We start from the raw sequence: 22,798 nt of genomic DNA, 5'->3' as shown, positions 1-22,798 counted from the left end.
GTTTAATGAAATCACTAGAGTACATTGATTTATTAATAATCAGAGCTCCATTGGATGTCAAACATTTGGTAATAGTCTTAGTGAGGAAACTCGCTACATTTTACCATTAGTAGCAAGGGTTCTTTTATATGCACCATCCCACAGACAGGATGGTACATACCATGGCCTTTGATATACTAGTCATGGGGCACTGGCTGGAGCGAGAAATAGCCCAATGACAGCCTTTTGACAGGAATCGATCCTAGACACTTTAACACTGGGCTACGTCCTGCCCCATCATATCTAAAGTACAAATGAAAACAGGTTCTGGGTTCGCAGCCCGGCACCGCCCTCCCACACAAAATGAGTTTTAACGACTCAATGGGTAGGTGTGAGACCATTATACCGTCTCCTCTCTCATCTAACCAACTAACAACTAACCCACTGTCATGGACAGACAGCCCTAGATAGCTAGATGTCCAGGACAGCATACTTAAACCTTAATTGGATATGAGCATGAAAATACGCTGAAATGAAAACAGTCAACAAGTACGTACTCCTGAGTAACCGGACACATCTTCAAAATATCGCAGCTGGGTAACCCTAGACAGCTTCTTCGATTCTTCCTCTTTCTCCTCACCGTCCGATTTCTTCTTCGATTTCTTCTTCTCGTGAGCTATCAGACTGTGGTTGATCTTCTTGAAGCGCACTTTAAGACGGTTGTCCTTCTGGCCAGAGGCAGACGTCTCCTGCTGACTTTGTTGGAACGGAAAGGCTTCATAGATGAGCAGAGTGCTTTCTACTCTGGCCTGTGTAATACGAAGAAGTAACAATGAAACAGAAATTAATCTGTGAAAGAAACACCCACCTCCCAAAAAAAACCCAACCGAGAACATCTGATCAATTACAACATGTCTTAAGTAATGGAAAAGCAAAAAATCTAACAGTAAATTACTATTTTATAAAAAGTTTGTTTTATTTAACGACACCACTAGAGCACACTGATTTATTAATCATCGATTATTGGATGTCAAACATTTGGTAATTTGACATATTGTCTCAGAGAGGAAAAAAAAAGAACCCCCAAAACCCGAACATCTGATCAATTATAGCATGTCCATGTAAAAGAAAAGCAAACAATCTAACAGTAAATTGTTTTAATATTTTAATTTTGGTAAATATATGTCACAGTAAAACAAACCTCTCAAAACTGGACGTTTTACAGTCTCTTTTTAAATATCATTACAGAAATTAACCTCTCTAAACTGGATACCCCTGAAAACTGGACATTTTACTTGGTCTCATGAGTGTCTGGTTCAGATGGGTTTCACTGTATACGGTAATTAAACTGAGTTATCCTCTTACACCCATTCACTCCAACTAAAACACACCTTTCATTCGCACACACCAAACCAGCTGAAAATAAACACAGGGATACTTAATAGCTGTGATGTCGCACTGATGAGACATGTTGCACACATAACTCATAATATTTAATCGAAGACTGTTAGATATAAACATTTATTACATACCTATTCAATCTTACTATCTTGATAAAAACATTTTAAAACCGTGTAATAAATTTATTTTGTATTTGGACCGGAACTTTTAAATTCCCTTTTTATTTTTACTGCAGTTAGCGCCTTTTATTTACTGACGTCATATATGACTTACAAATTACGTCACATCATATCTGAAATATTACAGAAGGTTGCCACAGAATAAGATTCTTAACATTAAGTAAATCCACGAAAGGATTTTTGATCATAGATTTAACAAAGTGTTATTATGACGTTAAATTAAAAACTTTTTTTGTAAAACTTAAAAGAAGGTATGTAATAAATACAGCACTTCACATATGTTGTTTTCGCTTCCTATTTATTGCACTTGTTTATTTTGCAAAAGAACATGTCATACGAGACTGCAAAATAAACTTGTGCAATAAATAGGAAGCGAAAACAAATGTGAAAGAAGAACCCAACTGCCACCAGATGGTAACTCTTTTTCAGCAAAACACCTTTATTAAAAAATATTTTTAATTTAAACACCTAATAAACATAACATATCATAGGCTATTGGTTACCACAGAGAAATTCCAACATGTTTATTACTGAGTAGTTAGTGGACATTTTTGTCTTGTTGTGTCCCAGCCCAAACATAACAATCCTGTATTGAATACGTACCAAGAGGTGAAGTTTTGTCGTGTTGTGTCCCAGCCATATTGTAACACCCTGTATCGAATACGTACCAAGAGGTAAGGTTTTGTCTTGTTGTGTCCCAGCCCGACCATAACACCCCCGTATCGAATACGTACCAAGAGGTAAGGTTTTGTCTTGTTGTGTCCCAGCCCGACCATAACATCCCCGTATCGAATACGTACAAAGAGGTAAGGTTTTGTCTTGTTGTGTCCCAGCCCGACCATAACACCTCCGTATCGAATACGTACCAAGAGGTAAGGTTTTATCTTGTTGTGTCCCAGCCCAACCATAACACCCTGGTATCGAATACGTACCAAGAGGTAAGGTTTTGTCTTGTTGTGTCCCAGCCATATCATAACACCCCGTATTGAATACATACCAAGAGGTAAGGTTTTGTTTTGTTGTGTCCCAGCCCGACCATAACACCCCCGTATCGAATATGTACCAAGAGGTAAGGTTTTGTCTTGTTGTGTCCCAGCCCGACCATAACACCCCCGTATCGAATACGTACCAAGAGGTAAGGTTTTGTCTTGTTGTGTCCCAGCCCGACCATAACACCCGTATCGAATACGTACCAAGAGGTAAGGTTTTGTCTTGTTGTGTCCCAGCCATATGATAACACCCCGTATCGAATACGTACCAAGAGGTAAGGTTTTGTCTTGTTGTGTCCCAGCCATATCATAACACCCCGTATTGAATACGTACCAAGAGGTAAGGTTTTGTTTTGTTGTGTCCCAGCCTGACCATAACACCCCCGTATCGAATATGTATCAAGAGGTAAGGTTTTGTCTTGTTGTGTCCCAGCCCGACCATAACACCCCCGTATCGAATACGTACCAAGAGGTAAGGTTTTGTCTTGTTGTGTCCCAGCCCGACCATAACACCCGTATCGAATACGTACCAAGAGGTAAGGTTTTGTCTTGTTGTGTCCCAGCCATATAACACCCCGTATCGAATACGTACCAAGAGGTAAGGTTTTGTCTTGTTGTGTCCCAGCCATATTATAACACCCCGTATCGAATACGTACCAAGAGGTAAGGTTTTGTCTTGTTGTGTCCCAGCCAAAAAATATTATAACACCCCTATTGAATACGTACCAAGAGGTAAGGTTTTGTCTTGTTGTGTCCCAGCCCGACCATCAGCAGCTCTTGAACGACGGGTATTTCTGCGACGTTCTTGTCACCACTCGATACATTGCTGCTACTGCTGCTGTTATTGAAACAAAAGATTCAATGTTTAAACATGTCATGAAACCTTATCAATGTATAGAAAGACAAAATATGTCATGAAACTTTATCAATGTATAGAAAGACAAAATATGTCATGAAACCTTATCAATGTATAGAAAGACAAAATATGTCATGAAACCGTATCAATGTATAGAAAGACAAAATATGTCATGCAACCTTATCAATGTATAGAAAGACAAGACATGTCATGAAACCTTATTAATGTTTAGAAAGAAAAATTTAACAATATCCCAACACAAAAAAACACCTCATCCATTGGGTGACAAGAATGGATAAACCAGATGGCGATTGTTTTTTTTTAAACACAATTTATAAAACTTTATAGTCTAAACTCAAATCTTTAATGTTGTATGCAAAGTTTGATTCCAGACTGAAATGTTCTATAAGCACAGGACCAGATCATAATGAAATATTCTGACTTAATTGTAATGAATGAATAAATAATTAACTACAAATAAGCAAACAAAGGTAAAAACTGCATTCCATTTTGAAGACAATTGGAATATTTACAAGTGTTGTATAAATTCAGTTAGAACATGGTAATAAATACATGGGTCACAGCATGGTGAAAAATACATGAGCTACAACAGGGATATAAATACATGGGTCATAGTATGGTGAAAATCACATGGGCTACAACAGCGATATAAATACATGGGTCATAGCATGGTGAAAATCACATGGGCTACAACAAGGATATAAATACATGGGTCATAGTATGGTGAAAATCACATGGGCTACAACAGGGATATAAATACATGGGTCATAGCATGGTGAAAATCACATGGGCTACAACAGGGATATAAATACATGGGTCATAGCATGGTGAAAATCACATGGGCTACAACAGGGATATAAATACATGGGTCATAGCATGGTGAAAATCACATGGGCTACCACAGGGATATAAATACATGGGTCACAGCATGGTGAAAAACACATGGGCTACCACAGGGATATAAATACATGGGTCACAGCATGGTGAAAAACACATGGGCTACAACAGGGATATAAATACATGGGTCACCATTATGGTGATAAATACATGGGCTACAACAGGGATATAAATACATGGGTTATAGCTAACAAAATCGCATGGGCTACAACAGGGATATAAATACATGGGTCACAGCATGGTGAAAAACACATTGGCTACAACATGGATATAAATACATGGGTCACAGCATGGTGAAAAACACATGGGCTACAACAGGGATATAAATACATGGGTCATAGCATGGTGAAAAACACATGGGCTACAACAGGGATATAAATACATGGGTCATAGCATGGTGAAAAACACATGGGCTACATATAACATAGTTGTAAATAAATAAGACTCCATTATGGTGATAAATACCTTGGTTTTGAAATGCTGTCGGCTACATGCACACTGTCGACTAACACCTTCTGACCAACTGGGAAGTTTTTCACATAGTAACATATCTTAAAATCTGGCAGAGTGAAGACCTGCAGAAAGAAAAAAACATATTTAGATCAAAAGGAATAGATGTACCAGTTGTGAGGCATGGGTTGTCATGGGAAGAAAACCCAGAGTCCACTGAGGGCATTTGATCCTATAACCCATCACACCTCAGGTGAAGCCTCTACCACTGAGCTACATACCGCTCTGTTTTGATCCTACAACCCATCACACCTCAGGTGAAGCCTCTACCACTGAGCTACATTCTGCCCTGTTTTGATCCTACAACCCATCACACCTCAGGTGAAGGCTCTACCACTGAGCTACATACCGTTCTGTTTTGATCCTACAACCCATCACACCTCAGGTGAAGGCTCTACCACTGAGCTACATACCACTCTGTTTTGATCCTACAACCCATCACACCTCAGGTGAAGCCTCTACCACTGAGCTACATTCTGCCCTGTTTTGATCCTACAACCCATCACACCTCAGGTGAAGGCTCTACCACTGAGCTACATACCACTCTGTTTTGATCCTACAACCCATCACACCTCAGGTGAAGGCTCTACCACTGAGCTACATACCACTCTGTTTTGATCCTACAACCCATCACACCTCAGGTGAAGGCTCTACCACTGAGCTACATTCTGCCCTGTTTTGATCCTACAACCCATCACACCTCAGATGAAGCCTCTACCACTGAGCTACATACCAGTTTTGATCCTACAACCCATCACACCTCAGGCAGGGTTCATACACTTAAAGGAAGTCAAAATTGAAGGGTTTTTCAAGCACTTTCCAGGTCAACTTTACCAAAATTCCATGACCGTACAGAGTTTCCACAGGTCGTTAAACAAGCAAGTGCCAACCATCTTTGTGGGTTTACAATAGATTCATTAACTTGACACGCTCCCTGAACTTGCTAAATACCCAGCGGCAAAAAGTGACAAACTTTCTTTTCCAATATGTCAACGTTGTCGCTTGGATCTTGTGACCGCGTGATTCAAAAACAACAACAAACATTCACACATCCACTGAGCCGGTAAACATCGATTGGCCGGACGATTGGCATTTGATTGTGCCGCGGAAATGAAACAAATAATTTAATTACATGTTAAATAAAGTAAATAAAGCCTCCGTTTTAGGCGTTTATATTTTATTTGACATCAAATTATTCATTTTCAAGGGTTTTCTAGACCGCAAGATGATTTTCAAGGGTATTCAAGCACTGGAATACATTAGTTTATTTTCAAGGGTTTTCCAGGCGTGTACGAACCCTTCTCAGGTGAAGCCTCTACCACTGAGCTACATTCTGCCCTGTTTTGATCCTACAACCCATCACACCTCAGGTGAAGCCTCTACCACTGAGTTACATACCACTCTGTTTTGATCCTACAAGCCATCACACCTCAGGTGAAGCCTCTACCACTGAGTTACATACCGTTCTGTTTTGATCCTACAAGCCATCACACCTCAGGTGAAGCCTCTACCACTGAGCTACATTCTGCCCTGTTTTGATCCTACAACCCATCACACCTCAGGTGAAGGCTCTGTTTTACTTTTATGTAATAATAATACATCTAGAACTCCATTCTCTCGTGTGATGATACACCAGTAACTAAAGTACCTCTAGAAGTCCATTCTCTCGTGTGATGATACACCAGTGACTAAAGCTATCTATGTGAAGTTAGTACCTCTAGAACTCCATTCTCTCGTGTCATGATACACCAGTGACTAAAGCTATGTATGTGAAGTTAGTACCTCTAGAACTCCATTCTCTCGTGTGATGATACACCAGTGACTAAAGCTATGTATGTGAAGTTAGTACCTCTAGAACTCCATTCTCTCGTGTGATGATACACCAGTGACTAAAGCTATGTATGTGAAGTTAGTACCTCTAGAACTCCATTCTCTCTTGTGATGATACACCAGTGACTAAAGCTATGTATGTGAAGTTAGTACCTCTAGAACTCCATTCTCTCGTGATGATACACCAGTGACTGAAGCTATGTATGTGAAGTTAGTACCTCTAGAACTCCATTCTCTCGTGATGATACACCAGTGACTAAAGCTATCTATGTGAAGTTAGTACCTCTAGAACTCCATTCTCTCTTGTGATGATACACCAGTGACTAAAGCTATGTATGTGAAGTTAGTACCTCTAGAACTCCCATTCTCTCTTGTGATAATACACCAGTGACTAAAGCTATGTATGTGAAGTTAGTACCTCTAGAACTCCATTCTCTCTTGTGATGATACACCAGTGACTAAAGCTATGTATGTGAAGTTAGTACCTCTAGAACTCCATTCTCTCGTGTGATGATACACCAGTAACTAAAGCACCTCTAGAACTCCATTCTCTTGTGTGATGATACACCAGTAACGAAAGCTATGTATATGAAGTTAGTACCTCTATAACTCCATTCTCTCGTGATGATACACCAGTGACTAAAGCTATCTATGTGAAGTTAGTACCTCTAGAACTCCATTCTCTCGTGTCATGATACACCAGTGACTAAAGCTATGTATGTGAAGTTAGTACCTCTAGAACTCCATTCTCTCGTGTGATGATACACCAGTAACTAAAGTACCTCTAGAACTCCATTTTCTCATGTGATGATACACCAGTAACTAAAGCTATGTATGTGAAGTTAGTACCTCTAGAACTCCATTCTCTCTTGTGATGATACACCAGTGACTAAAGCTATGTATGTGAAGTTAGTACCTCTAGAACTCCATTCTCTCTTGTGATGATACACCAGTGACTAAAGCTATCTATGTGAAGTTAGTACCTCTAGAACTCCATTCTCTCTTGTGATGATACACCAGTGACTAAAGCTATGTATGTGAAGTTAGTACCTCTAGAACTCCATTCTCTCTTGTGATGATACACCAGTGACTAAAGCTATGTATGTGAAGTTAGTACCTCTAGAACTCCATTCTCTCTTGTGATGATACACCAGTGACTAAAGCTATGTATGTGAAGTTAGTACCTCTAGAACTCCATTCTCTCTTGTGATGATACACCAGTGACTAAAGCTATGTATGTGAAGTTAGTACCTCTAGAACTCCATTCTCTCGTGTGTGATACACCAGTATGCATCTAGAACCAGTGTGACACCAGTAACGAAAGCTATGTATGTGAAGTTAGTACCTCTAGAACTCCATTCTCTCTTGTGATGATACACCAGTGACTAAAGCTATCTATGTGAAGTTAGTACCTCTAGAACTCCATTCTCTCTTGTGATGATACACCAGTGACTAAAGCTATGTATGTGAAGTTAGTACCTCTAGAACTCCATTCTCTCGTGTGATGATACACCAGTAACTAAAGCACCTCTAGAACTCCATTCTCTTGTGTGATGATACACCAGTAACGAAAGCTATGTATATGAAGTTAGTACCTCTATAACTCCATTCTCTCGTGATGATACACCAGTGACTAAAGCTATCTATGTGAAGTTAGTACCTCTAGAACTCCATTCTCTCGTGTCATGATACACCAGTGACTAAAGCTATGTATGTGAAGTTAGTACCTCTAGAACTCCATTCTCTCGTGTGATGATACACCAGATACACCCAGTGATGATACACCAGTAACTAAAGCTATGTATGTGAAGTTAGTACCTCTAGAACTCCATTCTCTCTTGTGATGATACACCAGTGACTAAAGCTATGTATGTGAAGTTAGTACCTCTAGAACTCCATTCTCTCTTGTGATGATACACCAGTGACTAAAGCTATGTATGTGAAGTTAGTACCTCTAGAACTCCATTCTCTCTTGTGACACCAGTGACTAAAGCTATCTATGTGAAGTTAGTACCTCTAGAACTCCATTCTCTCTTGTGATGATACACCAGTGACTAAAGCTATGTATGTGAAGTTAGTACCTCTAGAACTCCATTCTCTCGTGTGATGATACACCAGTAACTAAAGTACCTCTAGAACTCCATTTTCTCATGTGATGATACACCAGTAACTAAAGCTATGTATGTGAAGTTAGTACCTCTAGAACTCCATTCTCTCTTGTGATGATACACCAGTGACTAAAGCTATGTATGTGAAGTTAGTACCTCTAGAACTCCATTCTCTCTTGTGATGATACACCAGTGACTAAAGCTATCTATGTGAAGTTAGTACCTCTAGAACTCCATTCTCTCTTGTGATGATACACCAGTGACTAAAGCTATGTATGTGAAGTTAGTACCTCTAGAACTCCATTCTCTCGTGTGATGATACACCAGTAACTAAAGTACCTCTAGAACTCCATTTTCTCATGTGATGATACACCAGTAACTAAAGCTATGTATGTGAAGTTAGTACCTCTAGAACTCCATTCTCTCTTGTGATGATACACCAGTGAGATGGTTTCACCTCTTGCACCTGTGGCTCTTGTTTTCTAAACACAAATATTGTCATGGTTTACTTCATTAAAACACAAAACAAAATTATCTCATAAATATATTTACTGCAGGGCCTTGCTTATAAAACTTAAAGACTCAATATATTTAATGATGTTAAAATCACAAGACATTATTAAAGTCTAGAGTCTAGACTCTAAAATTTAAAAGTTTTATAAGCATGGAGGCTGGTTAAAATTAAAACAAATACAGCCAGAATACAACAAACATCAATTGAATTGATTTCAGTATGGAAGGAAATGGTATCTAGTGATAGGAAAACAAATACAGCCAGAATACAACAAACATCAATTGAATTGATTTCAGTATGGAAGGAAATGGTATCTAGCGATAGGAAAACAAATACAGCCAGAATACAACAAACATCAATTGAATTGATTTCAGTATGGAAGGAAATGGTATCTAGCGATAGAAAAACAAATACAGCCAGAATACAACAAACATCAATTGAATTGATTTCAGTATGGAAGGAAATGGTATCTAGCGATAGGAAAACCAGCATAAAAGATTATAATTATTAAGTAAGGAAAGAAAGGAATGTTTTATTTAACGACGCACTCAACACATTTTATTTACGGTTATATGGCGTCAGACATGTGGTTAAGGACCACACAGATTCTAAGAGGAAACCCGCTGTCGCCACTACATGGGCTACTCTTCCGATTAGCAGCAAGGGATCTTTTATTTGCGCTTCCCACAGGCAGGATAGCACAAACCATGGCCTTTGTTGAACCAGTTATGGATCACTGGTCGGTGCAAGTGGTTTACACCTACCCATTGAGCCTTGCGGAGCACTCACTCAGGGTTTGGAGTCGGTATCTGGATTAAAAATCCCATGCCTCGACTGGGATCCGAACCCAGTACCTACCAGCCTGTAGACCGATGGCCTACTACGACGCCACCGAGGCCGGTTTATTAAGTAAGGAAGGAAGGAAATGTTTTATTTAACGAAGCACTCAACACATTTTATTTAGTTATATGGTGTCGGACATATGGTTAAGAGCCACATAGATATTGAGGGAGGCACCTGCTGTCGCCACTTCATGGGCTACTCGTTTCGATTAGCAGCAAGGGATCTTTTATATGCACTATCCCATAGACAGGGTAGGACATACCACAGCATTTGAAATACCAGTTGTGGAACACTGGTTGAAACGAGAAATAGCTTAATGGGCCCACCGATGGAAATCGATCCTAGATTGATCATGCATCAAGTGAGTGCTGTACCACTGAGCTACGTTTCGCCCTTTATAATAATTAAAAACACCCATATATTAAAGTTTTATATGTATACATATCTGAGAATCTTTTACTACGCTTGAATCAATAAATCTGTACCACAACATACAAACATCTGATCATTATTTGTTATGCAGGCAATATTTATATGACAGCAATTATCTAACCACTAGTGTTGAGATATCCACAGAGTTAAGAGAATAAACCTATGACAATTTTAAGTAATAAAATAAAATACCATTGCACGTGTTACATCCACATGATGGTAACCTACTTGTCTTTGCCGCTGTCCTTGCTGCCGAGATCAAAGGATGACGTAAACACTGAGGTGTCAGATTCCCCATACAACAGCTCATCCTCGTCATCTATTGTGCTGAAATCACAAACACCATCTATAGTAACAACTGCTGGATATCAAAGTCCATGGTATGTGCTGTCCTTGCTGTTATTTATTGGCAGGACAGTTTCCAGTGATGTAATTAGTCTATTTAAAGAGAAACGTCACCTGCGATCCATTGTAACTAGTCTATTTAAAACATTTAGAGAGAAAAGTCACCTGTGATTCATTGTAACTAGTCTATTTAAAGCATTTAGAGAGAAAAGTCACCTGTGATCCATTGTAACTAGTATATTTAAAGCATTTAGAGACAAAAATCACCTGTGATCCATTGTAATTTGTCTATTTCAAGAAAGGTCACCTGTGATCCATTGTAATTAGTCAAGAGAAAAGTCATTTGTGATCCATTGTAATTAGTCTATTTAAAGAGAAAAGTCACCTGTGATCCATTGTAACTAATCTATTTAAAGAGAAAAGTCACCTGTGATCCATTGTAACTAATCTATTTAAAGAGAAAAGTCACCTGTGACCCATTGTAATTAGTCTATTTAAAGAGAAAAGTCACCTGTGATCCATTGTAACTAATCTATTTAAAGAGAATAGTCACCTGTGATCCATTGTGAAAAGTCACATGTCATCCATTGTAATTAGTCTATTTAAAGAGAAAAGTCACCTGTGATCCATTGTAACTAGTCTATTTAAAGAGAAAAGTCACCTGTGATCCATTGTAACTAGTCTATTTAAAGAGAAAAGTCACCTGTGATCCATCATAATTAGTTATTTAAAGAGAAAAGTCACCTGTGATCCATTTAACTAGTCTATTTAAAGTGAAAGTCACCTGTGATCCATTTAACTACTCTATTTAAAGAGAAAAGTCACCTGTGATCCATTGTAACTACTCTATTTAAAGAGAAAAGTCACCTGTGATCCATTGTAATTAGTCTATTTAAAGAGAAAAGTCACCTGTGATCCATTGCAATTAGTCTATTTAAAGAGAAAAGTCACCTGTGATCCATTGGCAGGACCGTTTCCAGCGTTGACTTGCTGGGCTTGTCCACTGGTCTCTCTTCTTCACCTTTGATTGACGACGTCGTGAACAGACCACTGATGTCCTTGTACGTACACATTGCCAGGATCTTGGGGTTCTGAGCAGACAAATTAAAAAAATTAAATCTGCAGGAGTTTACTGGGAACATGATATCTTATAGAAATAGATGGCACTAAAAAAATACAAGTGTTTAAAAGTTTTGTTTAAAATAACATGATCCTCTTACAACATTATACAATATTTTTGGTTAAAATATAGTTTAGTATTAGAAATATTAATTCTTTATACATCTGATAGAACTGTGATTTGGAGTTATCCAGTATGATACACAAAATTATACTACATGTAACATATCATGGAGCCATTGATTTCAATGTAATTTTCACTAGTTTGTTTTTAGCCAAACTCAATGTCATTAATTTTCAAAGTCAAGGTTTAATAGAGAATAACTAGATAATGACGTCGGATATCTGCTTTATCCTGTGAAGGTAAGAATGGGAATTTCTCATTTGGCCTGAACAGGATAAAGCAGATATCCGACGTCAGTAACAAGTTATTATCTTTATCCTGCAGACCGTAAAAATTAAGGGGGGAAGCTGTTATTTGTTATTTCTGCCACATTGTACTATGACCTAGAGGTTAAATGAGCAATTATGTGTGATGTCATATGAGTGACGTCAAAATCATAATCTGCTAGTATATGTTTATGACTGTTTTAATCGGTCATCATAATCTGTTCATAGAAACAGTGGTTGCAGGATAAATTAATTTAAATGTAAATAAGAGTAAACTGTTGCAGGAGGGAAGAAAGGAATGTCAGCTTAATAACTGGTATAGTTTATTTTAATGAAGGGGGGCACGACGTAGCCAAGTGGTAAAGCACTCACTTGATGAACAGTCAGTCTAGGATCGAACCCCGTCTGTGGGTCTACTGGGCTATGTCTCGTTCCAGCCAGTGCACCACAACTGGTATATCAAAGGCTGTGGTATGTGCTATCCTGTCTGTGGGATGGTCCATATAAAAGATACCTTGCTACTAATTGAAAAATGTAGCGACTTTCCACTCTAAGACTATAGGTCACAATTACCAAATGTCTGACATCCAACAGCCGATGATTAACAAATCAATGTGCTCTAGTGGTGTCGCTAAACAAAATATTTTAGTAAATGGCGCCACTGCACCATGCTGTATGTACGTACCTCCGTTAGGTTCTGTGGTTTAATGACGGCAAGTCGGACCCCCGAGCCGTAGCTGTCTTCTTTGAGTGTGAGCAGCATTATCTGCCCTTCCTCGCTCATGATCAGAATGTACGGGTCCGCAATGCTGCAGCTGATGATCGGCGAACCCATGTCCATAGGAATGACTTGAAGTTGTTTCACTGAAACACAGATACATCACGTTAACATAATGTTCAACCCATGTCCATAGGAATGACTTGAAGTTGTTTGACTGAAACATCATATTACTTCATGTTAACCTAAAGTTCAACCCATGTCCATAGGAATGACTTGAAGTTGTTTCACTGAAACACACATACCAGTACATCATGTTAATCTAAAGTTCAACCCATGTCCATAGGGATGACTTAAGTTGTTTCACTGAAACACACATACATCATGTTACATCATGTTAATCTAATGTTCAACCCATGTCCATAGAAATTAGCTGAAGTTGTTTCACTGAAACACAGATACATATTACATCATATTAACCTAATGTTCAACACGTCCATAGGAATGACTTGCAGTTGTTTGACTGAAACACACATACATCACATTACATCATGTTAATCTAATGTTCAACCCCTGTCCATAGAAATTAGCTGAAGTTGTTTCACTGAAACACAGATACATATTACATCATATTAACCTAATGTTCAACACGTCCATAGGAATGACTTAAAGTTGTTTCACTGAAACACAGATACATCACATTACATCATGTTAATCTAATGTTCAACCCCTGTCCATAGGAGAGACTTGAAATTGTTTCACTGAAACACACATACATCACATTACATCATCATAAACCAATTAATCAAATTAGATTATCCCAAACAAAACCAGTAATGGTGATTATTTTAAAGAAAACCAATAATGATCATGATTAAGTACAAAGTGATTATGGTGTGTTAAGTGCCACTGTGGACGAATAATGAGGGTTACCTCCCTCCAGAAGGCGGACGCCGTTGGTGGACACCTGCAGGATGTAGTTGTTGTCGCCGATGTTGCCAGCGAAGATGGTGGCCGTCTCCGTGCTGAAGCCGCTGTGATCCAACTCCATGATTTCCTGACCGGTCTGAAGAATCTGAACACAAAACACGCAATCAACGAATCAAATCTTGAGTTAATAATAACTTAAAGGTACAGACCCTAGTTTACGCAGACACTAAGGAAGGGAGGAAATGTTTTATTTAGCGACGCACTCAACACATTTTATTTACTGTTATATGGCATCAGAGATGGTTAAGGACCACACAGATATTGAGAGAGGGAACCCGCTGTCGCCACTTCATGGGCTACTCTTTTCCGTAAGCAGCAAGGCATCTTTTATATGCACCATCCCACAGACAAGGTAGCATATACCACGGCCTTTGATATACCAGTCGTGGTGCACTGGCTGGAACGAGAAATAGCCCAATGGGCCCACCGATGGAGATCGATTCCACACCGACCGCACATCTATACAGACACTACAGACCTGCAACACTACAAACCTGCAACACATTTGGATACGGTTATAACAGAGAGAAGCCACAGTTTGTGACATTGAAACAGGAAAATACCATCTAAAACTAACTATAGCTCGTCGTGATAACCACTGCTTCTCAGACGAACGTGCATTTTCAGAATGATGAAAACTGCATTTGGAGTATTAGAAAAACCTGGATAAGCAGAACCACTTCAGGTGTGTATTAAAATGAATATTCTAAACACTAAAATGTAGTTACTTCTAATTTAAGTAGCTTTAATAGTGAAAAATATGCCATAGTGTTTAAAAACCAGGGTCCGTCACTTTAACACATTTAGTGTCTATATGACTATTATGACATGTGGCAACCAGTACGTCCCTGGACTCCATGCCTGGCATATGAAAGGCCATGACATGTATTTTCATGTCTATTGGAAGGGATATATACTAGACTCCTATATGGCAGTAGCATCAGGTTCCCTGGCTTGACAAAGAGAGACAATAACCACATATTAGTCATATAGAGTAAACTGTTCTGAGCTGTCAAGACTTTTAACCAATGCACACATGGGGCAGGATGTAGCCCAGAGGTAAAGTGCTCGCTTGATGTATGGGTTGGTCTGGGATCAATCCCCGTCGGTGGGCCGATTGGGCTATTTCCTGCTCCAGCCAGTGCACCATGACTGATATATCAAAGGCTGTGGTATGTGTTATCCTGTCTGCTAATTGAAAAGAGTAGCCCATCAAGTGTCGACAGCGGGTTTCCTCTCTCAATATCTGTGTGGTCCGTAACCATATGTCCGACGCCATATAACCGTCAATAAAATGTGTTGAGTACGTCATTAAATAAAACATTTCCTTCCAATACACCCATTGGCCAATATAATACATATCATGAATATGAAGTGATGAATACGAATATATCTTCACTAGAAGTGTAAGGCCGTTAAAACGAAATTATTGAACTCGTTTGGCTGCATTATATTAGTAACTTTTGGTTGCATGACATCATAATATTAATAAACGTTTGTTTATATAGTAATAATATTTTTTAATACTACAATCTTTACACAAAAGAATGTGAGATAGGTGATTGACTTTGTTATTCTTTTTAAAAAATACAGATATTTTAGAAAATAGTTTATGAAAAATATAATAGCATGTCTTGAACAGAGGCTGGGTCTGAGTGTCCCACAAAACAAGAAAGAATCCTAGGCTTCTAAAGTGTCCCACAAAACAGGAAAGAATCCTAGGCTTCTAAAGTGTCCCACAAAACAGGAAAGAATCCTAGGCTTCTAAAGTGTCCCACAAAACAGGAAAGAATCCTAGGCTTCTATGTAAGGATTTACGGTATCCACAGTTTATAAACAAGTGGTATAATCATGTGAGAATGTAAAGCTATAACAAAACTGACCATGCTGGTTTCTGCTCGACTCAAGATAAGATAAGCATGGCCTCCGGTAATATCTGTCTTGTTTTCTTCTTCACCATCACCCACAACATCAGCATTGCTGGTCTGAAATAAAAACCTCCAATACACATCATTTCAATCTTCACCATCACCCACAACATCAGCATTGCTGGTCTGAAATAAAAACCTCCAAATATACATCATTTCAATCTTCACCATCACCCACAACATCAGCCTTACTAGTCTGAAATAAAAACCTCCAAATATACATCATTTCAATCTTCACCATCACCCACAACATCAGCCTTACTAGTCTGAAATAAAAACCTCCAATACACATCATTTCAATCTTCACCATCACCCACAACATCAGCCTTGCTAATCTGAAATAAAAACCTCCAATACACATCATTTCAATCTTCACCATCAACCACAACATCAGCCTTACTAGTCTGAAATAAAAACCTCCAATACACATCATTTCAATCTTCACCATCACCCACAACATCAGCCTTACTAGTCTGAAATAAAAACCTCCAATACACATCATTTCAATCTTCACCATCACCCACAACATCAGCCTTACTAGTCTGAAATAAAAACCTCCAATATACATCATTTCAATCTTCACCATCACCCACAACATCAGCCTTGTTAGTCTGAAATAAAAACCTCCAATACACATCATTTCAATCTTCACCATCACCCACAACATCAGCCTTGTTAGTCTGAAATAAAAACCTCCAAATAAACATGACACATCATTTCAATCTTCACCATCACCCACAACATCAGCCTTGCTGGTCTGAAATAAAAACCTCCAAATAAACATGACACATCATTTCAATCTTCACCATCATCTAAACAAAATTTTAAAAATTAAAACCTCACAGTACATGAAATAAATCTGTTGAATTTACTTTCTTGTATATTTATTATGCAATATATTTGGATGATTTTTCAGAATAACTGAATTAACTATCACTTAATTACACTAATAAATATATATATATACTACTGGAAAAAGTGACTGTGCATGTACTGCACAAGGTATATATTGAATGGTATTGAAGGTAAAATCAAATCATTTTCAAAAGATTATTTATCAGTTATTCATAAACAATATGAGATGATTTCCACAATTCCGTTGTGTCCACACCAGTTATAACACTACAACCATTTACAAACTTTAAGTTGTTTTGATATCAGTTTTTTTCTGGTGCACAAGAACTTTTTTCCATGTATACATATAAATTATATTGATTCTTTTACTGTCTCCAATATGCTGATGAATCTGATAAGCAGAGAACATTTTGTTCAGTATCACATCACAATTCGATACGCAAGTTTCAGAGATCGCTACACAATTTTAAAACATTAAAGGCATATTGTCACAGAACACAGACCTATTTAATGGTCTAACAAAGTATTACATGAACAAAAATAATTCGATTTGTCCCTAAATGTACTTTATTCAACCATCTTCATAACCACCATACTCCATTTATTAATGACATTTTGTAAAAAAAATAACTGAATTATGGCAATGGTCCATAATTCAAAAACAAAAAATAGCCGAGAGGGATGACATGGATTTCACTCCATCATGTTTCAGTTAAGGTGATGCGAGATTTGGTGTCCAACAATTAATGTAATTTTTATTTATTATCCATTTTTAGAGAAATACGGGTCTTAAATCCATGACAGTATGCCTTTAAACAATAGCTGATCATCAATTTTCAATTCTCTATAATTGTTGCTAATCAAAATGTTTCCTGTCAAGGTGTGTGAAAAGTGTCTAACCTCATCCTTGGCCGTGCTGGAGCTGAACACTGTCCACATATCAATACAGCCGGGCAGCTCAAAGGTCGTGACGACCTGCGGTCTGATGCTTCTCTGTAATAACAAGAATCAACACTGGCTCACAAAGGAAATGTGTCACAAGTTAATAATGGAGAAAACTTGGAGTGTTTTCTTTTTTACAGATACATTACCTGTCCCAAACAAGTGCACCCCCCTCCCCCCCCCACACACACAAGTGGTCTGGCCCGAACATCCCAACAGCCAATGGGATGGCCTAAAATTCTTCTACTGTATGCTCCCTATAGTTCTGGTCATGTGACTATAACTTCTTTCTTTTTCCCTGTGGGTGGGGTTGGGGGGGGAGGTACACTTGTTGAGGACAGGTAATGTTGAAAAGAAATTACATTCAACAAAGCACCAAATTAAAGTGGAATTTTCATAAATATATTTCATTTATTAAATCGACAAAAACCTAATTCGTTAATCAATTAAATGTTATTTTTTAAAGACCCTTGGCTTAGTTATATATATTTCTTTATATATCGCCTTTTTGCATTGTAAAGGGTAAATACAAAATGAGTAAAAGATTGCAATGAACACGCACCTGCAGCACTGACAGAGCTCCATTCTTCCCATAGCCCGAGGTGGTGACAAGTTCAAGGTCAGGATCCAGAGTACTGCTGAACTCTTCAGACAAGAAGGCAGGATCTCCCATCTGTATCTGTCCACACGGGGCGATGTTCCAGATGTTGTCACAGACCTGTTAAAAAACTCCACCTCTTGTACACACTCTCTTCACGTACTGGGTACAAACCAGACTGATATTAATTATAGCATTATTTACATGGTTGTTAATGATTTTAACTCCCAGCTGTATCAAATGGATTAGGCTCAAGTAATACAACTTACTAGGCCTTCTCCGTATGTTACAAGGCCTAGTAAGTTAGTAAATTGTATAACTTGTGCCTAATACATTTGTTCTTTTAAAAAGCAATAAAATGTGTTTCAATCAATCAATTTGTATCTGTCCACATAAGTTTTCAGTTACTAATATTAATTACATTATTTACATGACTGTTAATGTTAAAAATTGTTTTGATTAACACCACTAAAGCACATTGATTTATTAATCAACAGCTTATCAAATTATTAAAAATCCTGCATTAAAATAGATGTTTGGCTAAAATGGAAAATGACCAAGAGTTAACTATCTTGAACAGGGGCATAGAAGTTTGTTTTCTTTAACAAAACCACTAGAGCACAATGATTAATTAATCATCGGTTAATAAGATGTTAAACATTTGGTAGTTCTGACTCGTAATCATCAGAAGAAACCTGCTACATTTTTTATAATGCAGCATGGAGTCTTTTATATGCACCATCCCAGGGACAGGATAGCACATACCACAGTCTTTGATATACCAGTCATGGTGCAATGGCTGGAATGAGAAATCGCCCAATGGGCCACCAACAGGGATCGATCCTAGATGAACCACACATCAGGTGAGCACGATACCATTGGGCTACATCCAGCCCCATAAATAGCGACACAGTTTGTACGATTTTCTCTTGAATGGCGACACAGTTTGTATGATTTTCTCTTGAATGGCGACACAGTTTGTATGATATTCTCTTGAATGGCGACACAGTTTGTATGATTTTCTCTTGAATGGCGACACAGTTTGTATGATTTTCTCTTGAATGGCGACACAGTTTGTATGATTTTCTCTTGAATGGCGACACAGTTTGTATGATTTTCTCTTGAATGGCGACACAGTTTGTATCATATTCTCTTGAATGGCTACACAGTTTGTATGATTTTCTCTTGAATGGCGACACAGTTTGTATGATTTTCTCTTGAATGGCGACACAGTTTGTATCATATTCTCTTGAATGGCGACACAGCTTGTATGATTTCTTCTTGAATGGCGACACAGTTTGTATGATTTCCTCTTGAATGGCGACACAGTTTGTATGATTTTCTCTTGAATGGCGACACAGTTTGTATGATATTCTCTTGAATGGCGACACAGATTGTATGATTTCCTCTTGAATGGCGACGCAGTTTGTATGATTTCCTCTTGAATGGCGACGCAGTTTGTATGATTTTCTCTTGAATGGCGACGCAGTTTGTATGATTTTCTCTTGAATGGCGACGCAGTTTGTATGATTTTCTCTTGAATGGCGACACAGTTTGTATGATATTCTCTTGAATGGCGACACAGTTTGTATGATTTTCTCTTTAATGGCGACACAGTTTGTATGATTTTCTCTTGAATGGCGACACAGTTTGTATGATTTTCTCTTGAATGGCGGCACAGTTTGTATGATTTTCTCTTGAATGGCGACACAGTTTGTATGATTTTCTCTTGAATGGCGACACAGTTTGTATGATTTTCTCTTGAATGGCGACACAGTTTGTATGATATTCTCTTGAATGGCGACACAGTTTGTATGATTTTCTCTTGAATAGCGACACAGTTTGTATGATTTTCTCTTGACACAGTTTATATGATTTTCTATTGCATAGTGATGTAATTTGGATGATTTCCCCCATCTACTCTACACTTTTGGGGCATTTTCACTATTTTCAAGGCACTTGTCTTTCATTAAAAGTACACAAAAATTAATTGAAATAAACATTAATGTAATTTATGTGCTTGCTTTAATAAACGAATGGCAGAAGATATAAAAGGCACATTTTATTAATTAATACCTTTTTGGGTGTTTTATAAAGGCAATTTTATAATTAATTAGTAATGGTGCTGATTAAGGCAAGATGACGCTAGACTACTGAGGAATGGTGCTGCACCATGCTAAAACAAGCTAGGGAAAACACTATTTTAATTATATAATATTATATATTTTTTTCGTTGAATAGTCGTACTCAATATAATAATCATGGGAAACAAAATTTTGGTTGTGAGATTTTACTGACATGGTCCTGGAAATGTTCGTTTCTATGAAATCACAGGGCCTGTAAACTGTACAGCTTACGGTTCATAATTTTATTATAAAGTTAAACCTATAAAGTGCCTCTCCTGGCAGCAAACTGAGGACAGTCTCTTTAAATTGAGGGAGGAGACATAGCCCAGTGGTAAACCGTACAGCTTACGGTTCACAATTTTATTATAAAGTTAAACCTATAAAGTGCCTCTCCTGGCAGCAAACTGAGGACAGTCTCTTTAAATTGAGGGAAGAGACGTAGCCCAGTGGTAAACCGTACAGCTTACGGTTCATAATTTTATTATAAAGTTAAACCTATAAAGTGCCTCTCCTGGCAGCAAACTGAGGACAGTCTCTTTAAATTGAGGGAAGAGACGTAGCCCAGTGGTAAACCGTACAGCTTACGGTTCATAATTTTATTATAAAGTTAAACCTATAAAGTGCCTCTCCTGGCAGCAAACTGAGGACAGTCTCTTTAAATTGAGGGAAGAGACGTAGCCCAGTGGTAAACCGTACAGCTTACGGTTCATAATTTTATTATAAAGTTAAACCTATAAAGTGCCTCTCCTGGCAGCAAACTGAGGACAGTCTCTTTAAATTGAGGGAAGAGACGTAGCCCAGTGGTAAACCGTACAGCTTACGGTTCATAATTTTATTATAAAGTTAAACCTATAAAGTGCCTCTCCTGGCAGCAAACTGAGGACAGTCTCTTTAAATTGAGGGAAGGGACGTAGCCCAGTGGTAAACCGTACAGCTTACGGTTCATAATTTTATTATAAAGTTAAACCTATAAAGTGCCTCTCCTGGCAGCAAACTGAGGACAGTCTCTTTAAATTGAGGGAAGAGACGTAGCCCAGTGGTAAACCGTACAGCTTACGGTTCATAATTTTATTATAAAGTTAAACCTATAAAGGGCCTCTCCTGGCAGCAAACTGAGGACAGTCTCTTTAAATTGAGGGAAGAGACGTAGCCCAGTGGTAAACCGTACAGCTTACGGTTCATAATTTTATTATAAAGTTAAACCTATAAAGGGCCTCTCCTGGCAGCAAACTGAGGACAGTCTCTTTAAAATGGTGAAAATAAGAGATGCCTTGCTATTAATGGTAAAGTGTAGCGGGTTTCCTTTCTAAGACTATATGTCTAGTGGTGTTGTTAAACGAAACAAACTAACAATATATATCAAAATTAACAAATATTTGACATTCAATAGTCGATGATTAATAAATCAATGTGCTCTAGTGGCGTCGTTAAACAAAACAAACTTTAACATTAACTTTAAACTGACACGTCCAATTCGTCTAACATACCTCGAATACATACGATGCAATGGTGGTCGGCCCTTGATTTTCACTTGTACCGTACACCTCCAAGTCCAGGGTTTCTATTTCTGAAACATCCGATGCTGAAACAAACAAACAAAAATTGGAAAACTCTGGGCTAGTTCTGCCACTAGAGCTGGGCGGTATACCGTATATACCGTTCGGTATCGGTATTATGTCAATACCGATTTACCGTACCGAGCAAATTTCAAAATACCGAAATTTCGGTATTGAAAAATGGGGTGGTATAAATCAGACGAGAGCCTTGTGTATGGAATTTAATTGTATTTAGATGAAATTAGCGGGTGAGCCATAACACAGGCATGCATTTAAAGCCGAGTATACCAAAAATAGCGCTCGATATCGGTATCATGTCAATACCGAATACCGTACCGATACCGAGGTAAATCACCCCTAAAATACCGATATCGATACCGAACCTCAAATTTCAATACCGCCCAGCTCTATCTGCCACTCGCCAAATTTGCAAATGGCAAATTTAAAAACACTGATAAATTTTACTTTAATTTGGTGGGTTTTTTTGTATATAATGAGTGATATTTTATAGAAAATAACTGCAATTTCTGAAGTATCTGCTCACTCAGAGCTAGTGTTGAAAGTTATACGGGGGTGAGACATAGCCCAGTGGTAAAACACGTGCCTGATGCGTGGTCGGTCTGGGGTCGATCCATGGCGGTGAGCCTAATTGGGCTATATCATGTTCCACTC

At 38.2% G+C, this 22,798-nt stretch overlaps 1 protein-coding gene across 2 annotated transcripts in view; it reads right to left on the bottom strand.

The window, feature by feature from the left end:
- Positions 1–22,798, bottom strand: part of LOC121388565 (cleavage and polyadenylation specificity factor subunit 1-like) — a 70,720-nt gene that overhangs the window by 25,303 nt on the left and 22,619 nt on the right. The window contains exons 14-25 of one of the 2 annotated variants that reach the window (XM_041519948.1): positions 22,058–22,152; positions 18,409–18,564; positions 17,805–17,897; positions 16,005–16,106; positions 14,065–14,206; positions 13,099–13,277; positions 11,856–11,995; positions 10,788–10,886; positions 9,177–9,252; positions 4,788–4,897; positions 3,275–3,386; positions 537–788 (exon numbers count right to left, since the gene is read on the bottom strand). In XM_041519948.1, the coding sequence (XP_041375882.1) occupies positions 537–788; positions 3,275–3,386; positions 4,788–4,897; positions 9,177–9,252; positions 10,788–10,886; positions 11,856–11,995; positions 13,099–13,277; positions 14,065–14,206; positions 16,005–16,106; positions 17,805–17,897; positions 18,409–18,564; positions 22,058–22,152 (1,556 nt within the window). The remainder of the gene's footprint in view (positions 1–536; positions 789–3,274; positions 3,387–4,787; positions 4,898–9,176; positions 9,253–10,787; positions 10,887–11,855; positions 11,996–13,098; positions 13,278–14,064; positions 14,207–16,004; positions 16,107–17,804; positions 17,898–18,408; positions 18,565–22,057; positions 22,153–22,798) is intronic. The other variant, XM_041519949.1, reaches the window with a different exon arrangement.

This window comes from Gigantopelta aegis, chromosome 14 (genome assembly GCF_016097555.1).
Source record: "Gigantopelta aegis isolate Gae_Host chromosome 14, Gae_host_genome, whole genome shotgun sequence".
In the NCBI taxonomy this organism is placed as follows: domain Eukaryota; kingdom Metazoa; phylum Mollusca; class Gastropoda; order Neomphalida; family Peltospiridae; genus Gigantopelta; species Gigantopelta aegis.
This window is presented reverse-complemented; position numbering and strand designations above follow the sequence as displayed.